General features: G+C 36.1%; 1 protein-coding gene across 2 annotated transcripts in view; it reads right to left on the bottom strand.

Moving 5' to 3' along the window:
• LOC128524666 (butyrophilin subfamily 1 member A1-like) overlaps positions 1–8,179 on the bottom strand; it is a 40,380-nt gene extending 32,201 nt beyond the window's left edge. Inside the window, exons 1-3 of one of the 2 annotated variants that reach the window (XM_053497383.1) lie at positions 8,107–8,179; positions 7,882–7,941; positions 3,122–3,472 (exon numbers count right to left, since the gene is read on the bottom strand). In XM_053497383.1, coding sequence (XP_053353358.1) covers positions 3,122–3,472; positions 7,882–7,939 — 409 coding nt within the window. In that variant the 5' untranslated portion in view covers positions 7,940–7,941; positions 8,107–8,179. Of the gene's footprint in view, positions 1–3,121; positions 3,473–7,881; positions 7,942–8,052 lie in introns of both variants that reach the window. The other variant, XM_053497376.1, reaches the window with a different exon arrangement.
• Positions 8,180–18,082: the final 9,903 nt, after the last annotated feature.

An 18,082-nucleotide genomic window follows, 5' to 3' on the forward strand; every position in this document is an offset into this window, starting at 1 on the left:
AAAAAAGAAAATTTTAAAGATACTGAAACCTTGTTAGCTAACACAAACACACTCATTTTTGTTCCAGACTTGTTGACACAGTTGGATCTATATTGTGTACCTAGTACAGTGATACCTTGGTATACGAATGCACAGCCTTGCGAATTTTCCCCTTAAGAACAAAAATTTTGCAACAAGCTTGCCTCAGCTTGCAAAGCATTTTCAGCAAGCTGGTCATGGGTACGTCCAGTTGCGTGAACATTTAGATGCATCTACTTACAATAGCTGATCAAAACTTTAAAAAAGAGGAATCACAAATTAAGATCAGGTGAGGTTTAATGTTATTTTATATTTTACTTCATTTACATGTCTAAATGTTTAGATTTTTTTATATGCAAAAAAATATTATAATGTGAGAAAGTGTTAATATTTATAACATTATTGGGTCCCTGAAACAGATTATTTGCATTTACATGTGCATGAAAATGTGTTTCACAATACGAAATTTTACCTTAAGAATTCGCCTCTGGAATTTAATGGATTAAATTTGTATGCCAAGTACCACTGTATTGTCGTTCTATTGAAAAATGTCTGAAATAATTTGTTCTCTTAGGTGATTAACCAAGCATAGTTTTTGTCACCCTTAGGGTGTGCATTGTGCAAAGTGCTTAGCTAGACATATTGAAGTTGTCTTCTATTGACAACCTCAATACAGTATCTAGCTAAGCAACAGTTAGATCTGTTAGATCAATGAACGAAGACAGGAACGGCATAGCAGAGCACGTACATATTCTTGTTTAGGAAGAGATAGCCGAATCCTAGTACAGAACCTGACCTCATTCCTATATTAAAGCAGAGGATTTACTCTCTGAAACCTATCTCTCTACCCTCTACTGTTGTCTCATTCTCAAACACTGATGGTAGGTGGTCTCTGTCACTGCCAGTCTCTTGTAAGGAAAACAGATTTTCTCTCACACTCCATGATCCAACCATTAAAAGTCTCTTTCTTACCTACAGAAACCTCCACTCTATCTTTTATGATGAAAAAATTGCTTCACTCCCACCCCAACAGTACAATTTTAGGACCCTACCTCTCCTTCACTAGAAAAATATTTTAAGCTGACAACCGAAGAGATCCAGCACATGCCATCCTCCAATCCTGCAACTTTTCCATGGGCCCCAGTGGCCAGAGGGATTTTCAGCCATTCTTCTTCCAGAATAGTGGCCAGGTCACTACGTGATGCTGGTGGAGGAAAATGTTTCCTGACTCGCTCCTCCAAAACACCCCAAAGTGGCTCAATAATATTTAGATCTGGTAATAGGAGATGTTCAATTATCATCCTGATACACTTCACCACTTCCAGGATACAATGTTTGAATAACTGGGTGCATATGGTTCTCCAGAATGGTTCGTTAGTCCTTGGCAGTGACACACCCATCTAGCACAAGTATTGGGCCTAGGGAATGCCATGATATTGCAGCCCAAACCATCACTGATCCACCCCCATGCTTCACTCTGGGCATGCAACAGTCTGTCTAATGTTCCCAAGAAGACATTTCTAGCTGCAGCTCATCCAGAATGCTACTTCCAGAATTCTGACCAGAACCAGAAAATCTAAGCACATCATACCAGTCTTCAGGTCCTTACACTGTCTTCCTGTAACATTTAGGATAGATTTTAAAGTACTTTTACTCATTTATAAATCACTCAATGGCCTAGGACCTAAATACATTGCAGATATGCTCACTGAATATAAACCTAACAGACCACTCAGATCGTTAGGATCGAGTCAGTTAGAAAAGATATGTTTATCTCATATTTTAACTGTTTTGTTTTGATTCTAAATAAAATTGTAAATAGTTTTAAAAGTTTCATTGCAAACTGTTTTTATTTTTATTTTAAATCAAATTTTAAATAATTTTAAAAGTTTTATCGCTATTATTTTCTATTTTATTTTTCCACAGTTACGCATGTTGGATGTGGTTCATCCCTCTTGGTGGTATGCTGACATTACCCTGGATACCATGGCTCTTCATACATCACAAAGACTTGCTGTCACGGATGCGCCAGCGAGACACGCACTAACAATTTTTCCTCTTTTGAACTTTGATACGTCACCCATAATGTTTTGTGCATTGCAATATTTTAGGCAAAACTGCTATAACTCTGCTAATGAAACCTTCACCCTCTGATCTTACTGGTAGAATGTGCAAAAAACTGAATTTTCTTCTTCGTTTTTAAAATTAATTCCGTTCACACAACTTACGTTTTAAAGATATCTTTGTTCACATGAAAGCGCAACACGCCCTGTTACAGTAAGTGCTGTTAGGAGCATCCTTAATCAACAGGGGGCCAATCAGAAGCCTAAAGAAAATGTCATTACCTGTTGCGCTTTGTAGAAATCTGATGGGTCTCGTCTGAAAAAGCAGTCATTGTCTGCGGGGTCTGTGTCATCAGAGTTTTGTACAGTATGTAGCTGCAGTAAGCTTAGTAGTACATTCAGGCACCTAGGTTCATTAAGTCCAGTACGCAACGTTAACACATTCACTAGTTTACTGTTCTTACGTCCACCATTGAACAAAATATCCTCATAAACAAAGCTGACGTCAACTCAAGTAGACTGGCACACAGACAATTACATCTGTCTAAACCACTGAAAAAGGAGTTTTCCAAAAACTCTGTTTTCAATAACCAAAACAGCTTTTGTTTGTGGACGAAAGGCGAAAACCGCAGAAAAAAATATAAATTTTAAAAAATACCAGCCCACGTGTGGACATTGTCCAACCCCTGTACTTTACTAGTCTAAAGGCTCTCAACCCTGGTACTGAAATGTTCTGTCCTGCATGTTTTAGGAGTTACCCTTTCTTTCAACACTCTTTGTTCATCTTCATAAGCTATTACCAACACTTTCTAAGTTTAATCAAAAATGTTAGAAAAGGAAAATCAGGGTGTTCTCCAGGACTATGGTTTAAAACCTGTGATTTGGTCAGTCATTGAGTTAACTCCCATTCTAAAACCCAAACATACAAAAAATACCATGGAAAATACAGATTATGTATGCAAAAACCACTGATATTATGAGAAAATAAGGTTTTTGGTAAAGTTAATTGTGTAAAGCTTCAATGCAAAAATGGTTCTTACCCTCGACCATGATGTGAACAATGATGTCATCATACCAAGATTTGTCCTCAATGAGACATTTATATTTTCCTTCATCAGAGGCTTGGACAGGTGAGAGTTTGAGTGAAGCGTTGCCTTTTTTCAGCTCCTCTTTAAACAGTGATGTTCTTCCTCTGTATGATGGAGTCTGCTTTTCATATCTGTCCTCATGATTCCTGTAGCGATGCACTAATAAGGGCATTTCCTCTATCCTCAGCCACTCCACTGTCATGTCCACAGCACTGGTGTTGGGTTTGATGAAACAAGGAAGGACCAGATTTTCACCAGCTACAGCATAAAGAGACGCTTCTGGACCAACCAACTTTAATTGCTCTGATTTTTTTCCCCAAAAAGAAACAAAAAAAATTAATAGATACAATGGTCCAGGCAGAAAAAATCTGACTGTCAGAACAAGTGAATACATTTTATATCCCATGCAAGAAGGAAATATTTGCACTGAGTGGATTTTTTTCTCTAACATCGGGTAGGAAGTAAATGCCAATAGCAATGACACAGTGTGTTAAGTGTTTTATTTAAGGCAAACATTTTGGAGTCAAAACATAGCAATGCTTGATTTTAACAATTCTTTATTGTAACCAATGATTTATTGTAACAGATACCATGTAAAAGAGATTTTAAAAAATGTTCACATATTAAAGCTAATGCCAGAATGACTGACTATATTGACCTTATTAGCTAATGCATACACACATGCAATTACACTGCCTGGTCAAAAAGTTACCATTTCAATAGGGTCAAACTATTGGACTGCATTAAGCAAAGAAAACAATTTTAAAGGAACAGGGTTAAGACCCTTGCAACACATTATCAAAACCTGGATAGATATTGCTGAACCATCAACTTTGTGAAAAAAAATGTGGTCGGGGGAAAAAAACACCTCATGAATGGAGATCACTTAAACACTTGGTAAAATTGTGCATGGTAAAAATTAACAGTAAAAACCAAATAATAGTTAAAGTTAGACTATTTCCCTGTGCACCCAATCCCAGGACGGAGATATAATAGCATTGTTGCTATAAGAAAACTATTTGTTTGTGACACTAATCAGAAAAAAGGGTTCAATTTACTAGGGAGCATGCGGATTGGACTTTAGAGCAATGGTACACAGTTATGTGGTCTGATGAGTCCAAAGTAATGGGTGCAACAGGGGGAGGAGGGAAGCACATGAAGCGATGCACCTGCATAGTGGCCACTGTACAAACCTCTTGAGGCAGTGTTATGATGTGGGGTGGTTTCAGTTGGTCAGGTCCAAGCTCAAAAAGTTTGTGTGCCAATAAAATGTAGTTAGCTGATGACCTGAGTGCACTGAATGTCACAAATTACCTGTGAATTGAAAAGCACTCCAGGTGATTACCTCATGAATTAGATGAGAAAATGCCATTAATGTGCTAGGCCGTCATCAAAGCTAAATGTACCTACTGTACTTTGGACAAATTCAAATATAAAACATATTCTGCGTTGTTTAACACTTTTTGTTTACGACATACAGTAGATCTGTACATAGGGCATTGGTGGCTCAGTGGTTGGTTTTTCACATACCATGCAAGAGGCACAGGTTTGATTCCCAGCCAATGCACAAACCCTATCCACTGAATACAGTGCCGGTTCAAAGCCCAGATAAAATATGTTTATAGGTTTTAATATTAAGGCTGGTTGCTGTATTCACCACATCATCATTAAAAATAAATAAATGAATAAAGCTGTAAATGAATAGTACAGTAGTTTAATGTCAATCATATTTGCCAGTTAAGTGATGTATAATGTGTGGTAAAACTTAAAATATATTTATAATAAAGCCTGTAATATATAATTTATAATAATAATAATAATAATAATAATAATAAAGTAATCCAGTATATTTCCTCAATGTAGGATACAACTGAGTTGAAAAGTCTTGTTCCAGGATGCAGATATTCCTGTTTGGTGATGCTAGGACCTGACCACACCAGCTTCTGACATAATGCAAAGCCTTAAGTTCTAAACCAGCACAGTTAGCACTTTTAGTAGAACTACAGACATTTCTACCACTTAATTAAAAGCACTAAAATATTTTAGTGAATCAATAAAGGTTATTTGGGCTAGTTGTGGTGAGTCAGTGCTTAAAGTGCCACTATTATGCTTTTTCAAATATTATCTTTCATGCAGTGTGTCATGTAGCTGTATGTGAACATAAACTATTTGCACTATCTGTGACGCTGACAGTGCACAATAAATGAAGTTTCTGTCTATTAAAAAAAAAAAAAAAAAAGAGTCGTCTCACATTCGCCATAACGAGTCGTTAACAATTCTAATATTTCTCCGTTACGGATCCACGCCACTCTGTAACATATTTGCATAATGCCAGCCCATGTTCTACATCACGAACAACTTCCCCGGCCACGTTCCATGTCGCGAATAACTTGCCCGCCATCTTACAATTAACATTACCATACTCTTGTTAATGTGACCGAGCATTCTTGCTGGGTTCGCTTAAACAATTTGTAATATAAAAAAACAATAAAAAAAACAAGAGCATACGAAATCCTTTTTTAAATGTTTATTCTCCACCATTCACCAAAACTGAACTCTAACACTCGCGAAGTGCGCATGCCTATCTACGGCAAGCCCTGAGGGGAAAAATGCCGAAGTGTAAAGGCACGGAGCATGTGCACTTCACGCATCACACACACACACGCTAGGAGTAAGGGCATGGAGCAGGCGCAATTCGCACACACACATACACACACACATACACACACACACCACACACACACACACACAGACACACACACATACACACACACATACACACACACACACACACGAAGTGTAAGGGCACAGAGCATGCACATGTCCCGAGGGGAAAATGCATAAGTAGTAATGGTGGACCAGCCGTTAATTGTTTGGACTAGAGAAGAAGAGATTGCTGCGGATCATTTTCTTTCGAAGATTTTTTAACCGGATTATCTTTGACTGGACATATTCCGTGGACTTCTCACGCTCCGTCATCGGCCTCCTAGACTTCATTAACCCCCTGTGAGACCGAACCATACTCGGTATACTCGGATAACACACATACAATAAACAAGGACTTCGGACATTTCCACTCACCCACGTTCACGCACACATACAAATACCGTTTATTATATGTAGTTTGTAAATATTGTTTATATCTTTCTTTGGTTGTGGTGCACCTTTTTTGTTTACTTTATTTAGTTTTGTATAATACACGTTTGCTTTATCTACTTGTTTGTGTTTGTCCTTTTTGCTCAACGGCCTTTTAACGCAACACCGACACAAAGATAAAAGACCTCTCGATTTTTGTAGCCACAGTTAATATAAAATTAGCTGGTCATTACACGGTAAAAATGACGCTATCTTTTCTATGTATTGACGGGTCTCCAGAGCCGTTGTTCAGTTATGGTAATGGGCATTTTGTTTTCCGACACGAATCATAAATCACCGCGCGATCTGACCAATCACAGCAGTGAGGGCTCACGGAAAGGAGATAGACAGACTGAATCTTCAAACTGCTTCACACGAGTCGTTTACGAATCATTTAAAAATGGGGTAAAATTAAATCTATTTTTGGAGAAAACTAAAGTGTTTTTTGAGCTTGCATACATGTTAACCTGTTTTAAGAGACTCATTAAGCAATATTAGCAACCTTTAAAATGGCATAATTAGGGCACTTTAAGGCTTTACCTTATAACTTGGAATGTCTTGTGCTTCAATCTCTGCATTGCTCATTTATATCCTGTATCAGTCAAATGAATTTCTTAGATTTATAATACAAGGTGACACAGAATAACGGGAATTTTTGAAATGCGTATTGGTAGCACTGCAGGTTAGTGACATTTAGCAAGTAAACACTCCGCCATTTTTGTAATCATGGATCAGTGGAACGGGCAATAAAATGTATTTCTTTTATCACTTCTAGTTTTATTGGATTGTAAAAAAGTTTCCGTTTTTGTGTCACCTTGTATTTCAATATTTTACTGTAATGGTGTTTTAAAGTTAATTACTATAAATATTAGATGGCTTTACAGTGTACTGTACAGTGTACTTAGTAAAAAAAATTAACTGTACTTTGGTGCAACGCATAATGTATGTGTAAGTTCTAGCACACACATCACACAAAATTCAATACAAAAATCCAATGAACATTCCTGTCAACTTAACCTTAAACAGAAACTTGGCGAGAACAGGAATTTGGGAAAAAAAAACTCATGCCGAACTCCCAAAAAAAAGAGCTTGACACTTTTCCTTTTCTCCTTTACGGTGTTATAAACATGCCCTTTAGCTTAGCATGGCTGTTTTTCAACCTGACACATTAAAATTCTCCATTAAAAAAATATTAATGAAATTTTATTGAAGAGTGATGAGGACCAGCTTTTTCTTTAGGACCATAAAACTGTAAAAATATAGTCACAGCCTTGTTTGCACAACAAAAATTTCTTCGTAATCGTGGATCATTACACACTTCCACATGTCACTTTTGTGTACAGAGATTCACATAATATTAGGCAGAATGTTTGTCTTTTTCATTGTTTTTATACACAAACCACAAATTAACCTTTTTCAGGCCACTGCAGTGTTCACATGTAGACCAGAATTAGTTGTATTATATACCACTATCTTTTCCTGTTATACAGAACATCACAAACGTAGAATTCACTAAAGCTTACACACACACGCACAAGGGTAAGTAAGAAAAAGGCAGAGAGAGGGTGTTTTTATACCTGTTTGATATTCCATAAAGCTGTTGAAAATCAGCAGCGTCACACAAACAGCCATCATACCTGAAAGACAATTTATCATTATTGTTTCACAAAATAAATTACACTTCATACATTACTTTTTTATATCACAAATTAACTCGTTTTTTTTTTATCAAAAACCTAAATACCCACTTATTTTAAGATGCATATATTTTCTCAATAAGAAGATGCTGAAATTAAACACACTTTGTTTCAAAGTTCACTCTTTCACAGTTGGAATGCTTTCGTTTTTCAGCTTCTGGGAGACACACCCTTTTTCTACTGAAACATGATAAGAAGTGTGGTGTTATCTATAAATGGACTCATTTCGGTTCCATTTGCAACAGGCAAAAGTGGTATAATACTAAATAACACTATTTTATGTATAAACAACAAATTAATTACTTTGTTTTAAAGGAAAAATCCACAGCGAATGGCGAACATGTTAATCTCTATAATTATAATGTACTCTTTAATGGCATTCCTGGTGATTTTTATTTTAGTTTAAAATTCTTTTATTTACATGTTCATGATTTTTCACATTTGTTTAATCCTGCAGTACCCACAATGTTATTTGACTGACTGCTTATATTGGTGTTAGTAAGACCAGTGCTGGCCTGTCCAACAGGCAATACAGGTGGTCGTCTAGGACCCCAGGTTACAACAAGCACTTAAAAAAATAGCACTTTGGTTGAACAGGATTCAATGGTGGACCGTGGTTCCACATGATTACACCACCATATCTTAACAACATTGGATGATGTTAAACCAACTTGAAATATGTGTCCATTTAACATTAACAGCTAACTTTGATTGAACATTATTTAAATATTTCTATTTAACTTGAATCTTTTTTGTTGAACAACTATTCATGCTATTCTAAATTTATTCCTTGATGTTAATCCTATACATTTACATCAATTACAATAAATCTTATTTAGTCATGTTACTACAACTACATGTTATACCATAATGAATAGCAGCCCCATTTTTACCATGCTTTAGTGACCCTTAAAGACAACTCCAGAGGCATTAAACATGTAATACATCCTTTTTATTAGGGAACAACTTATAACAGGTGCCAAACTTTCATAAAACACTAACAATCTAATTCACACACTCAAAAAAATTAAATGTTGGGTTTAATAAAAAAATTTTGTCAACAAGTTCCACACAAATGACTTTAGTAAATTTAACATTTGTAAGTGCCTTTATTCACAACAACGTTACTGTCACAAGCATTTTAATAAAAATTGGCACTGTTTGAAATGCAGCACAAAAATCGAGAAATTAAGATTAAGATTATGGTCTAACAATACAAAAGACATACTGTACACAATATGCAACATATACATATACATTTGGGAGGGGGATTGTGTTTAAAGGGGTCATATGGTCCTACATGCACTTTTTCAAGCTGTTTGGACTGAAATGTGTGTTAAGAGAGTGTGTACACAACCACTCCACAATGATAAAGAGCCACCCAGTGATTTTCTTTTTATTTATTAAAATAAGATGCCCCTTCTGAAATCAGGCCAATCTCAAATGCCTACTATAGTTGATTGACGCTGGTGTTTTAGCAAAGACCCACCCAGAGTGAAAAGAAAGCTGTTGGCCATTGTTTCGATGCTGGAGCAAAATGAGGCCTAAGCAAGTGTGGTGTACAGTTGTTGGGTGTAATAGCGAACACAGCAGTCGTCATTCACTACCGACATCTGAGCCGCTGAGGACACAGTGGCTGAATTTTGTTTTTGAAGCTAACGTCCCCGCCAATCTACCTAAATGCATTCATGTTTGCGCTAATCATTTTTTACCAGACTGCTTTATAAACGAGGGTCAATATAAAGCAGGTTTTGCTAGAAAGCTGCTCCTGAAAAATGGATCTGTACCAACGCTTTGTGTTCCTGCTTCATCTTCACCAGGCTCGGTGAGTGTAATTTCTATTTCTATAAATTTTTGCAGATCGCCTTTTCTAATAATCACGATGAATGCGGAGTGTAAGTTAACTTACACTCTCATAGAACAGGGTTATGTAGTCTTCTCTATATACATCCGTCTCTATATAATTCCTAATCGCACGTTTATAATAAACAATGCATTAAGGTGATTGTCTAGTTGCAAACTGTGTACGTAGTCGGAAAACTATATTATGCTTACCTTTGTTACGCTAAATGGTTTATAACGGTGTCTGTCAATGATTAAGAAGTCATGTAAACACATCAGTTAACACATCGCATTCGTATCTCTCTCAGTACGCTACTTACCCTGTGTTAGCTTCTCTGCTCTTGTTGTCGTTGGTCGCAGCAGCGTAACAGCCCATTAATTTATGCCCATGCAGTGATGAGAAAGACAAACTAGTTGATGCATGTCCATTCTTTTAATTTGTAAATGTCAGGCGATATTACAAACTTCCGGGTGGGTTCCGTACTTAAGTCAAACCAAAAACTACTTAAGAAAACAGGCTCAGGCTCTATATTCCAGCTTATCTCACATTTTTGCGTTTTCGCACTTGCATTTACTGCATTACCCACAATTCATTGCCCACACTGGACTACACTCCCGTGGCTATACCCCACGTGTGTTGTGAAGACACGCCCCACAGAACTGGGGGGCGGGCTCAGCAGAGGTCATTAGCATTTAAAGGAGCATGTACTGAAATAGGTTGCTGAGGACAGAGCTAGTTTTTACCAGGTAAAAGTAGTTTTCTGCAATAATTATTAACATTACTGTACCTACCAGAAATTCTTTGAAGAGACTGTCCATTAACTTTTTTCGGGTGTTGATTTCCCTCTGTCAAAACGGACAGAACTGCAGGGGGTAACGCACGCGGGCAAAGAGTCAATTAACTTTGCGCAGCTGCAGTTTGATTCGTCTTGCTCTTTTGTTTCATTAGCGGTTCATGACCCTTGGCGTCTCGCTACTGCCCCCTGCTGTATGTATGAAATGTTGACCTAACATAAATGGTTTGTGATTATACTTTGTCAAAGTTTACGGATATTGATAAAAAAATGTTTATTTTGTCTGGATGAACCAGAAAAATTAGCTCATCTTTTTTATGAATGTGTATATCCGTAGAAGTTTTGGGGAGAAGTATCCCTGTAAGAAAACAGGTTACAATTGTGATTTGACTTCAAAAGATGTGTCATTTTATTTTGAATCAAAGAGTATAGCCATTAATTTTATGTTGAATCTTATAATTTTATTTGGTAAATTTCATATTTATAAAAGTAAAAGAAATAGTAATTCGAAGCCTTGTTTAAAGGCTTGCTTAGTTGATTTAGAACTATACATGGATTCTATTCAAATTATTGACAGTAAAAAATGTGTAAGCAAACAATACTATTTGCTAAAGAACTGAATCTTTTTTTTAAATGATTCCATCTTGATTTGCATAATTATTTTTATTTAGTTGCTGTATGTAGTTGTCGGGGAAGAAGTATTTGTAAAATAATGTTTGTAATGATTAATGTAAACCCTTTTTCTTGTGTTATATATATATATTTATTTTTACTATTTGGATGTCTTAATAGTTTTGTATATTTGTTATTGTTGTGTTCAGTTCTAATTAAAAAAAAGTTGCAACAAAATTACGTTAACCTTAATCGAAAAAACATTTAAAATTAACAAATGCAATTATTATGAGGATACTGAAAGTAATTATATTATCTAAAGTGCACAACCTGCCTTGTTCATTTTTTTGAGAGGAGGGCCCCACTCACGTTATTGTACTCGCAACACATGGACCTGGTGCAAAGGTGCTATAAAAAAGTAAAATAAAATTAGCCACCATATTAAATTTAAAGTATAGTGTAGCTCTGTATAATTACCACACGACAAATTGCTGAAAATGAAAACAACAGTATTAATAAAAGCATAAACGATTTAAAACATATACAGAAGCACCCCATACTAATTTGCATAACACTGCCTGCGATATACTGGGAGAACTGGAGTGCGTAATGATCATAGTATTCCTATGCCACTATATATCTCTTCAAATTGCTCACGGTTGATCAAAAATGTTGTATTTTAAATGTGCCCTTCAAATTCTTTTTATGTTGCATATTACGCAGTTGCATGACAGAAAATGTGCTGTCAAAAATAAAGTTCTCAATATTTTAATCCTTATGGTAATATGAATTTAACTGATTTGTGTATTTCCTCTCACAACATCATACAGGTTAAATGTGTAATTAATGTCTGTATGTTATTTGCTAAATTAAAGGGTGAACTTAAATGTGCGTGTCCTTGCGTGCCACTTGTAGGCATAATCTGTTTCTCGTCATTGTTGCAGTCACAATTTAATTGTTGTACAGTTTGCTTATACAGATAATATGTGTGTTTGTGTGTACAGTATATTTACAGTAGGTGTGTGATATTTTAATGTGACAATTTTTTATAATTAAATAATAAAAATAAATAGGTTGAGAAAAATAAATGTGTTTATGAATGGTATTCCTTTTAGCATTTATTTAAATAAAACTTTTTACACATTCTTAATTGCAAATGCAACTTCACAGGCCGGCACTAAGTAAAGATCTCACGTTAACTCTTTATACAGAAGAGTTTAACCCATTTTAAGAAATAAGAATCAAGATTAAACATGATGGGAGTAAAGAAAGTTTATGATTGAATTATTGACTCCTGCAGATAGACATCAAAAAAGAAAGGAGAAATGAGAGTTGGTGTAAAATCCCAGGAGACCCGCTGCTTCTGAAATTCTCAGTCCAGTCCATCTGGAGCTAAAAAACTATGCCATGATTAAAAACACTGAACACACATTCTCCCTATTCTAATGTTTGATGTAAACATTAACTAAAGCGCTTGTCTACTGCACTGAGTTGCTGTCACATGATTGGCTGACTGAATATACTGCATGAATGAGCTGGTTTAAAGGTGTTCCTTTTAAAGTGGACTAGGAGTCCATATATAGTACATACATACACTATATATACACTTTATTTTAAATTGCTGACTTAGTTTCTGAAGTGATTGTTTGAAATAATCTATACATGTACAGCATGGAAAAATGCTAATGTACAGCAGGTTTAGCAACCGCATTAAAAGTCAATCTGATAATAAAGCAATTCTTAAAAACCTTATTCACTGACATAAAAAATGCATTACATTTAAATACTGTAAGTCACTGAGCTGACTGTCCTGCTTCATGTCTGCTGTAATAACAGCACAAATATATAGCAACTACACAACAGAGCAGCAGAACTGAATTAGGTTCATTAATGTTGGACATATTGAGGATATCTAGATACAGTAGAATACAAAGTCAAATATTTCAAATATTTCAAATATTTAAGCATATATATATATATATATTATATACTGCGTGTATAATTCATAAAGAAAAGGAAAATAATTATAAAATGAAATAGAAAAAAAAAACTTTTTAAATGATTTAAAATTTGATTTTAAATAAAAATAAAAACAGTTTGCAATGGAACTTTTTGAAAACTATTAAAAATTCGAGTTAGAATCAAGATAAAAAGTTAAAAATGAAAGATAAACTAAAAAGATGGATGTGTTGCTGCAGGGTTTCTCAGACAAATCAGATTAACAGCATAAACACTAAATAAATCAGTAACTGGACTAATTCATGATCAATTTCTAGAAATCTAATAATGGCTTTAATCTGATTGTAACTGCTGAAATCAGATAATGATGGTATTACTGGTGTTCATGAAAACACACCTCATTATAGACTCTACATGTTGCAACTGTTTATGTTTATTTTCTACACAATGTTGTTAGTCTTTCGGCAGCTCCAGGCAAGGAATATCCAGTCTGCACTACAACTTGGCACAGGTTTTACGCCGGATGCCCTTCCTGACGCAACCCTCACGTTTTATCCGGGCTTGGGACCGGCACTGCATCCAGTGGCTGGGGGGTTTGGGCACTGGTTGGGAATCGAACTCTGGCCTTCCCGGGCCAGATTAGACATTTCCTGTAAAGCTCAATGTCAGACCTCAATAAGTGCTTTGCTCCCTGAGAGCTGAATATTTTTGGAAAATTACAGTTTTCCATGTCTGATAGTACTACTGCAGCAGGTCCAGGTTGTGTTATAGCTCCAGAGCGCTTTTTAGTCATGTACTGTACAATGAGACCGGGCGCAACAGACCGCTCTAGCCACCTGGGACCCTGTGTCCTCATATGAAGACATTACTTTTTGGGTTCACAGCACCTTATACTTTATTCTGTATAACTTAGACCTGTTATCCTCATTATTAGACAGTTTAGTGCACTAGTAATAATATCAAAAGCACAATACACTAATTAGTAGAAACAAATTAGTGTCAAATGTTGGGCTAAAACAGCAGCCGTGTTTCACTCCACACTCCTGAGAAATAAAATTTGTTTGTTTGGTTTTAAATAGAGTGAAAAACCTTTCAGAAGTTTATGTAACAAGCAAATACAGTATTTTAGAGTTATTTTAATATCTTACTTTTCGGTGAGGGTATGTTGGGTGTAAATGTGATCAGCTGTCCAATTTAAATGGCCAGTTCTGCATGCTTTCATTTTCAACTTTCAGGTCATTCAGAACTGGTGTGTTTAGCGACTCATCGATTAGTGTCAGCTGTTTCTGTTGTGTTTAATATGCTCTGTGTTTATTTTCTTAAAATTTTACATTCTTTGTCAAGGAGTTCACAAAGTTTAGGAGTTGTGGATTTTGTACATCTTACTAAGATGTGTGTGTGTGTGTGTGTGTGTGTGTTGTGATTAGTCTTTGTCTTTTAAAACAGTCTGAATCAGTTATCATGTAGTCTACTGTACTGTTCCCAAAAGGTAAGCAAAATGTCTATTTTTCTAAAGAGTCCCCAACCATTTATGTACAGACTCAGACTTGGACAGAGCTACAGGAGGTTTTTGTCGTTCTTGTTTAGTATTTTATCATAGTTGTTTCTGTGGGTGGAGGGCTTAGGATTTTAAGGAAACATGTTGTTTTTAAATAAAGTGGTTGTTGTGTGTGTTTATTATGTTGGGGTGTGTTTCTGTTCTTGCATTCAGGTCTCCTGAAAGGGCTCCTATTATGCCATTTTAAAGGTTGCTAATATTGCCTAATGAGTCTCTTAAAACAGGTTTACATGTATGCAAGGTCAAAAAACACTTAAGTTTTCTCCAAAAATAGATTTAATTTTACCCCATTTCTAAATGATTCGTAAACGACTCGTGTGAAGCAGTTCGAAGATTCAGTCTGTCCAAACCCCTCCTTTCCGGAAAAACCAAACGCCCATTACCCTAACTGAAGGACGGCTCTGGAGACCCGTCAATACATAGAAAAGATGGCGTCCGTTTTACCATGTAACGACCAGCTAATTTTATATTAACTAATATTAACTATATTATAGGTCTTTTATCTTTGTGTCGGTGTTGCGTTAAAAGGCCGGTGAGCAAAAAGGACAAACACAAACAAGTAGATAAAGCAAACGTGTATTATACAAAACTAAATAAAGTAAACGAAAAAAGTGCACCACAACCAAACAAAGATATAACCAATATTTACAAACTATATATAATAAATGGTACGTGTGCGAGTGAGTGGAAAATGTCCGATGTTCGTGTTTATTGTGTGTGTTATCCGAGTATACCGAGTATGGGTCGGTCTCACCGGGGTTAATGAAGTCCGGGAGGCTGATGACGGAGGGTGAGAAGTCCTGGGAATATGTCTAGTCAAAGATAATCAGGTTGAAAAATCTTCAAAAAAAAATGGAGGAGTAGAAACCATTACTACTCCTCCCCCGCTCTTTCACGGCTGTTCCTTTGAAGGCAGATCTACGTCGCGAACAACTTGCCTGCCATCTTACAATTGACTTTACCACACTCTTGTTAATGCCGGGTTTGCTTAAAAGCTTTGTGATATATAAAAAAATAGAAACGAGAGCACACGAAATCCTCGTGCATGCGCACTTCGCGTGTGTGGATGCATTTTTTTCCCTCAAGAGGCAAGTTGTTCGCGACGTAGAACGTGGGCGGACATTATGCAAATATGTTACGGAGTGACATGGATCCGTCACAGAGAAATATTCTAATTGATAACGACTCGTTATGGCGAATGTGAGCCGACTCTTTTTTTTAATAGACAAAAACTTCATTTATCGTGCACTGTCAGTGTCACAGATAGTGCAGATAGTTTATGTTCACGTACAGGTACATGACACACTGCATGAAACAACAGATTTGAAAAAGCATAATAGGGGCTGTTTAAATAAGTTACTTTCCCTGACCCTGCATGGCATGGCACGTCTCTCTCTCTCTCGCAGACTTGCATACACAAATACACACACACACACACACACACACACATGCACATATACTGTACATACTCGCAGTCAGCCAAGAGTGCTCCCCTATCTTTATAATAATGAACAGTCTGGTGTTAATTTTAATTATTAAAGTGCTGACAATCAGTGGCGTGTTGAAATCATTCCCACATTTGTGTTTCTTGTAACAGTTTGTGTTATTTTGTGGAATTTTAAATGATAGTAAAAAATTATACTAGGTAGCCTTTGTAACAGTATGAGATAATAGTGGACAAAGACCATTTTTCTTTTGCTCCTCTTTCTTTTGCTTCCTCTTTTTCTTTTGACAATTCAGTCCAGAGCTATTACTCTGACTTAGTCATTGTCTACACCTCTTAGGGAGGGAGGGGCCAGGATCGTATCCCAGGAAACTTAGGCCACAAACCGAGGTACTCCCTGGATGGGGTGCCAATCCATCGCAGGGCACACACACACACATACACACACTCACACGCTCATTGACACACTAGGGGCAATCTAGGAGCACCATGCCACTACAGCTATTAAACTAAATTTAAATTTGGCACATGGTGCATGCATGTGTGACCGCATGTGTCTGTGTACAGTATGTGTGTGTTGGGGAGGGGTGCAGGGGCATGTTTTTATATTGGTAAGAAACATACAGTATGTTCCTACAAGGGTAAGAATATCTCACAGATTTAAAGTGCTCACAATGATATACAGTATGTGTCTTCCTTAGGAACAAAATAGCTTTCATTTAAACCAGATTTGCTGTATTAATGTTTATGTCAGGTCCTAAAATGTGTGTGTGCAGGGTTGCGCGGTGTATGCGGGGTCTTTGGAACTGTGATAGATCAAATCACAGTATCTGTCATTAGGTCCCAAGCAATGTCTCTTTGTCCTGCATTGAACATAAAAACTGCATTAGGTTAACCATACACTCAGAAAAAAGGTACACAGTGGTACGACAGTTTTGTACCTTTTCGATAATTTGTAACCTTAATAGCATGGAAAAAATGATTTTTTTTTTTACCTTTTAGGGTACACCTGAATTGAAGGTACATAATTGTTCTAACATCAATGGTACAGTAACCTTAACTAGTAACTACTCGGCATAGCAACAAAGCACTGATTGGACAAAGTATTCACAGGAATTTTCTGTCAGAATGGAGAAAGGGAAACAGGCCACAAGCAACCGAAGCATGGCTGTTATTTTATTAATATAACTCAACATTTAAAAGTGCATTTGAACTGTTAAACTACAAGATGGCATAATTTCAATGTTTTATTTTTTTTGATTACTTGTGTTTATATTCAGTATGCACATCGAAAAGTTAAATGTTTTACCCACCCATCCTGAAAATATGAGTTAAATTACCTTATTTATCTTTGCATCAAATTATGTAAGCAACTTGCACACGTTCAATTCTATTTAAAGCAATTAGTGGACATTAAATATATTGTGCATACGGCGTTTATGCACTGCCCACGATAACTTTTAGCTGGGAATAGCAACAGCTCTGATTTGCCGAAGTCATTGCAGTTCTTTTCAGAATGGACAACAGGAAGATTGAGACCACAGCACACAACCATGGCTATATTCTTAAAACCGGATTTTTTATATACTGTACAATTTTAGTGTGATTGTATTTTCTGAATGTTTTTTAAACTAATAGAGGTGCTTTAAAATATTTATTTGTTGTAAACCTGAAAGATGTATTTTTACAGAATATTTTACTGTAATCTAAGGCAGTGTTTAAACATATGCATTTTATATATTTTTATAGTCACTGATAATAAATTGATTGAATGTCTTTTTCAATAGGAAAATTACTTTTTTAAAGGTTCTAAAGGAACACATTAGACACCATTAAGGTAAAAAAAAGCTTGTGTAATAAAAGAGCTTGTCA

The sequence above is a fragment of the Clarias gariepinus genome, chromosome 1, assembly GCF_024256425.1.
Source record: "Clarias gariepinus isolate MV-2021 ecotype Netherlands chromosome 1, CGAR_prim_01v2, whole genome shotgun sequence".
NCBI lineage: Eukaryota > Metazoa > Chordata > Actinopteri > Siluriformes > Clariidae > Clarias > Clarias gariepinus.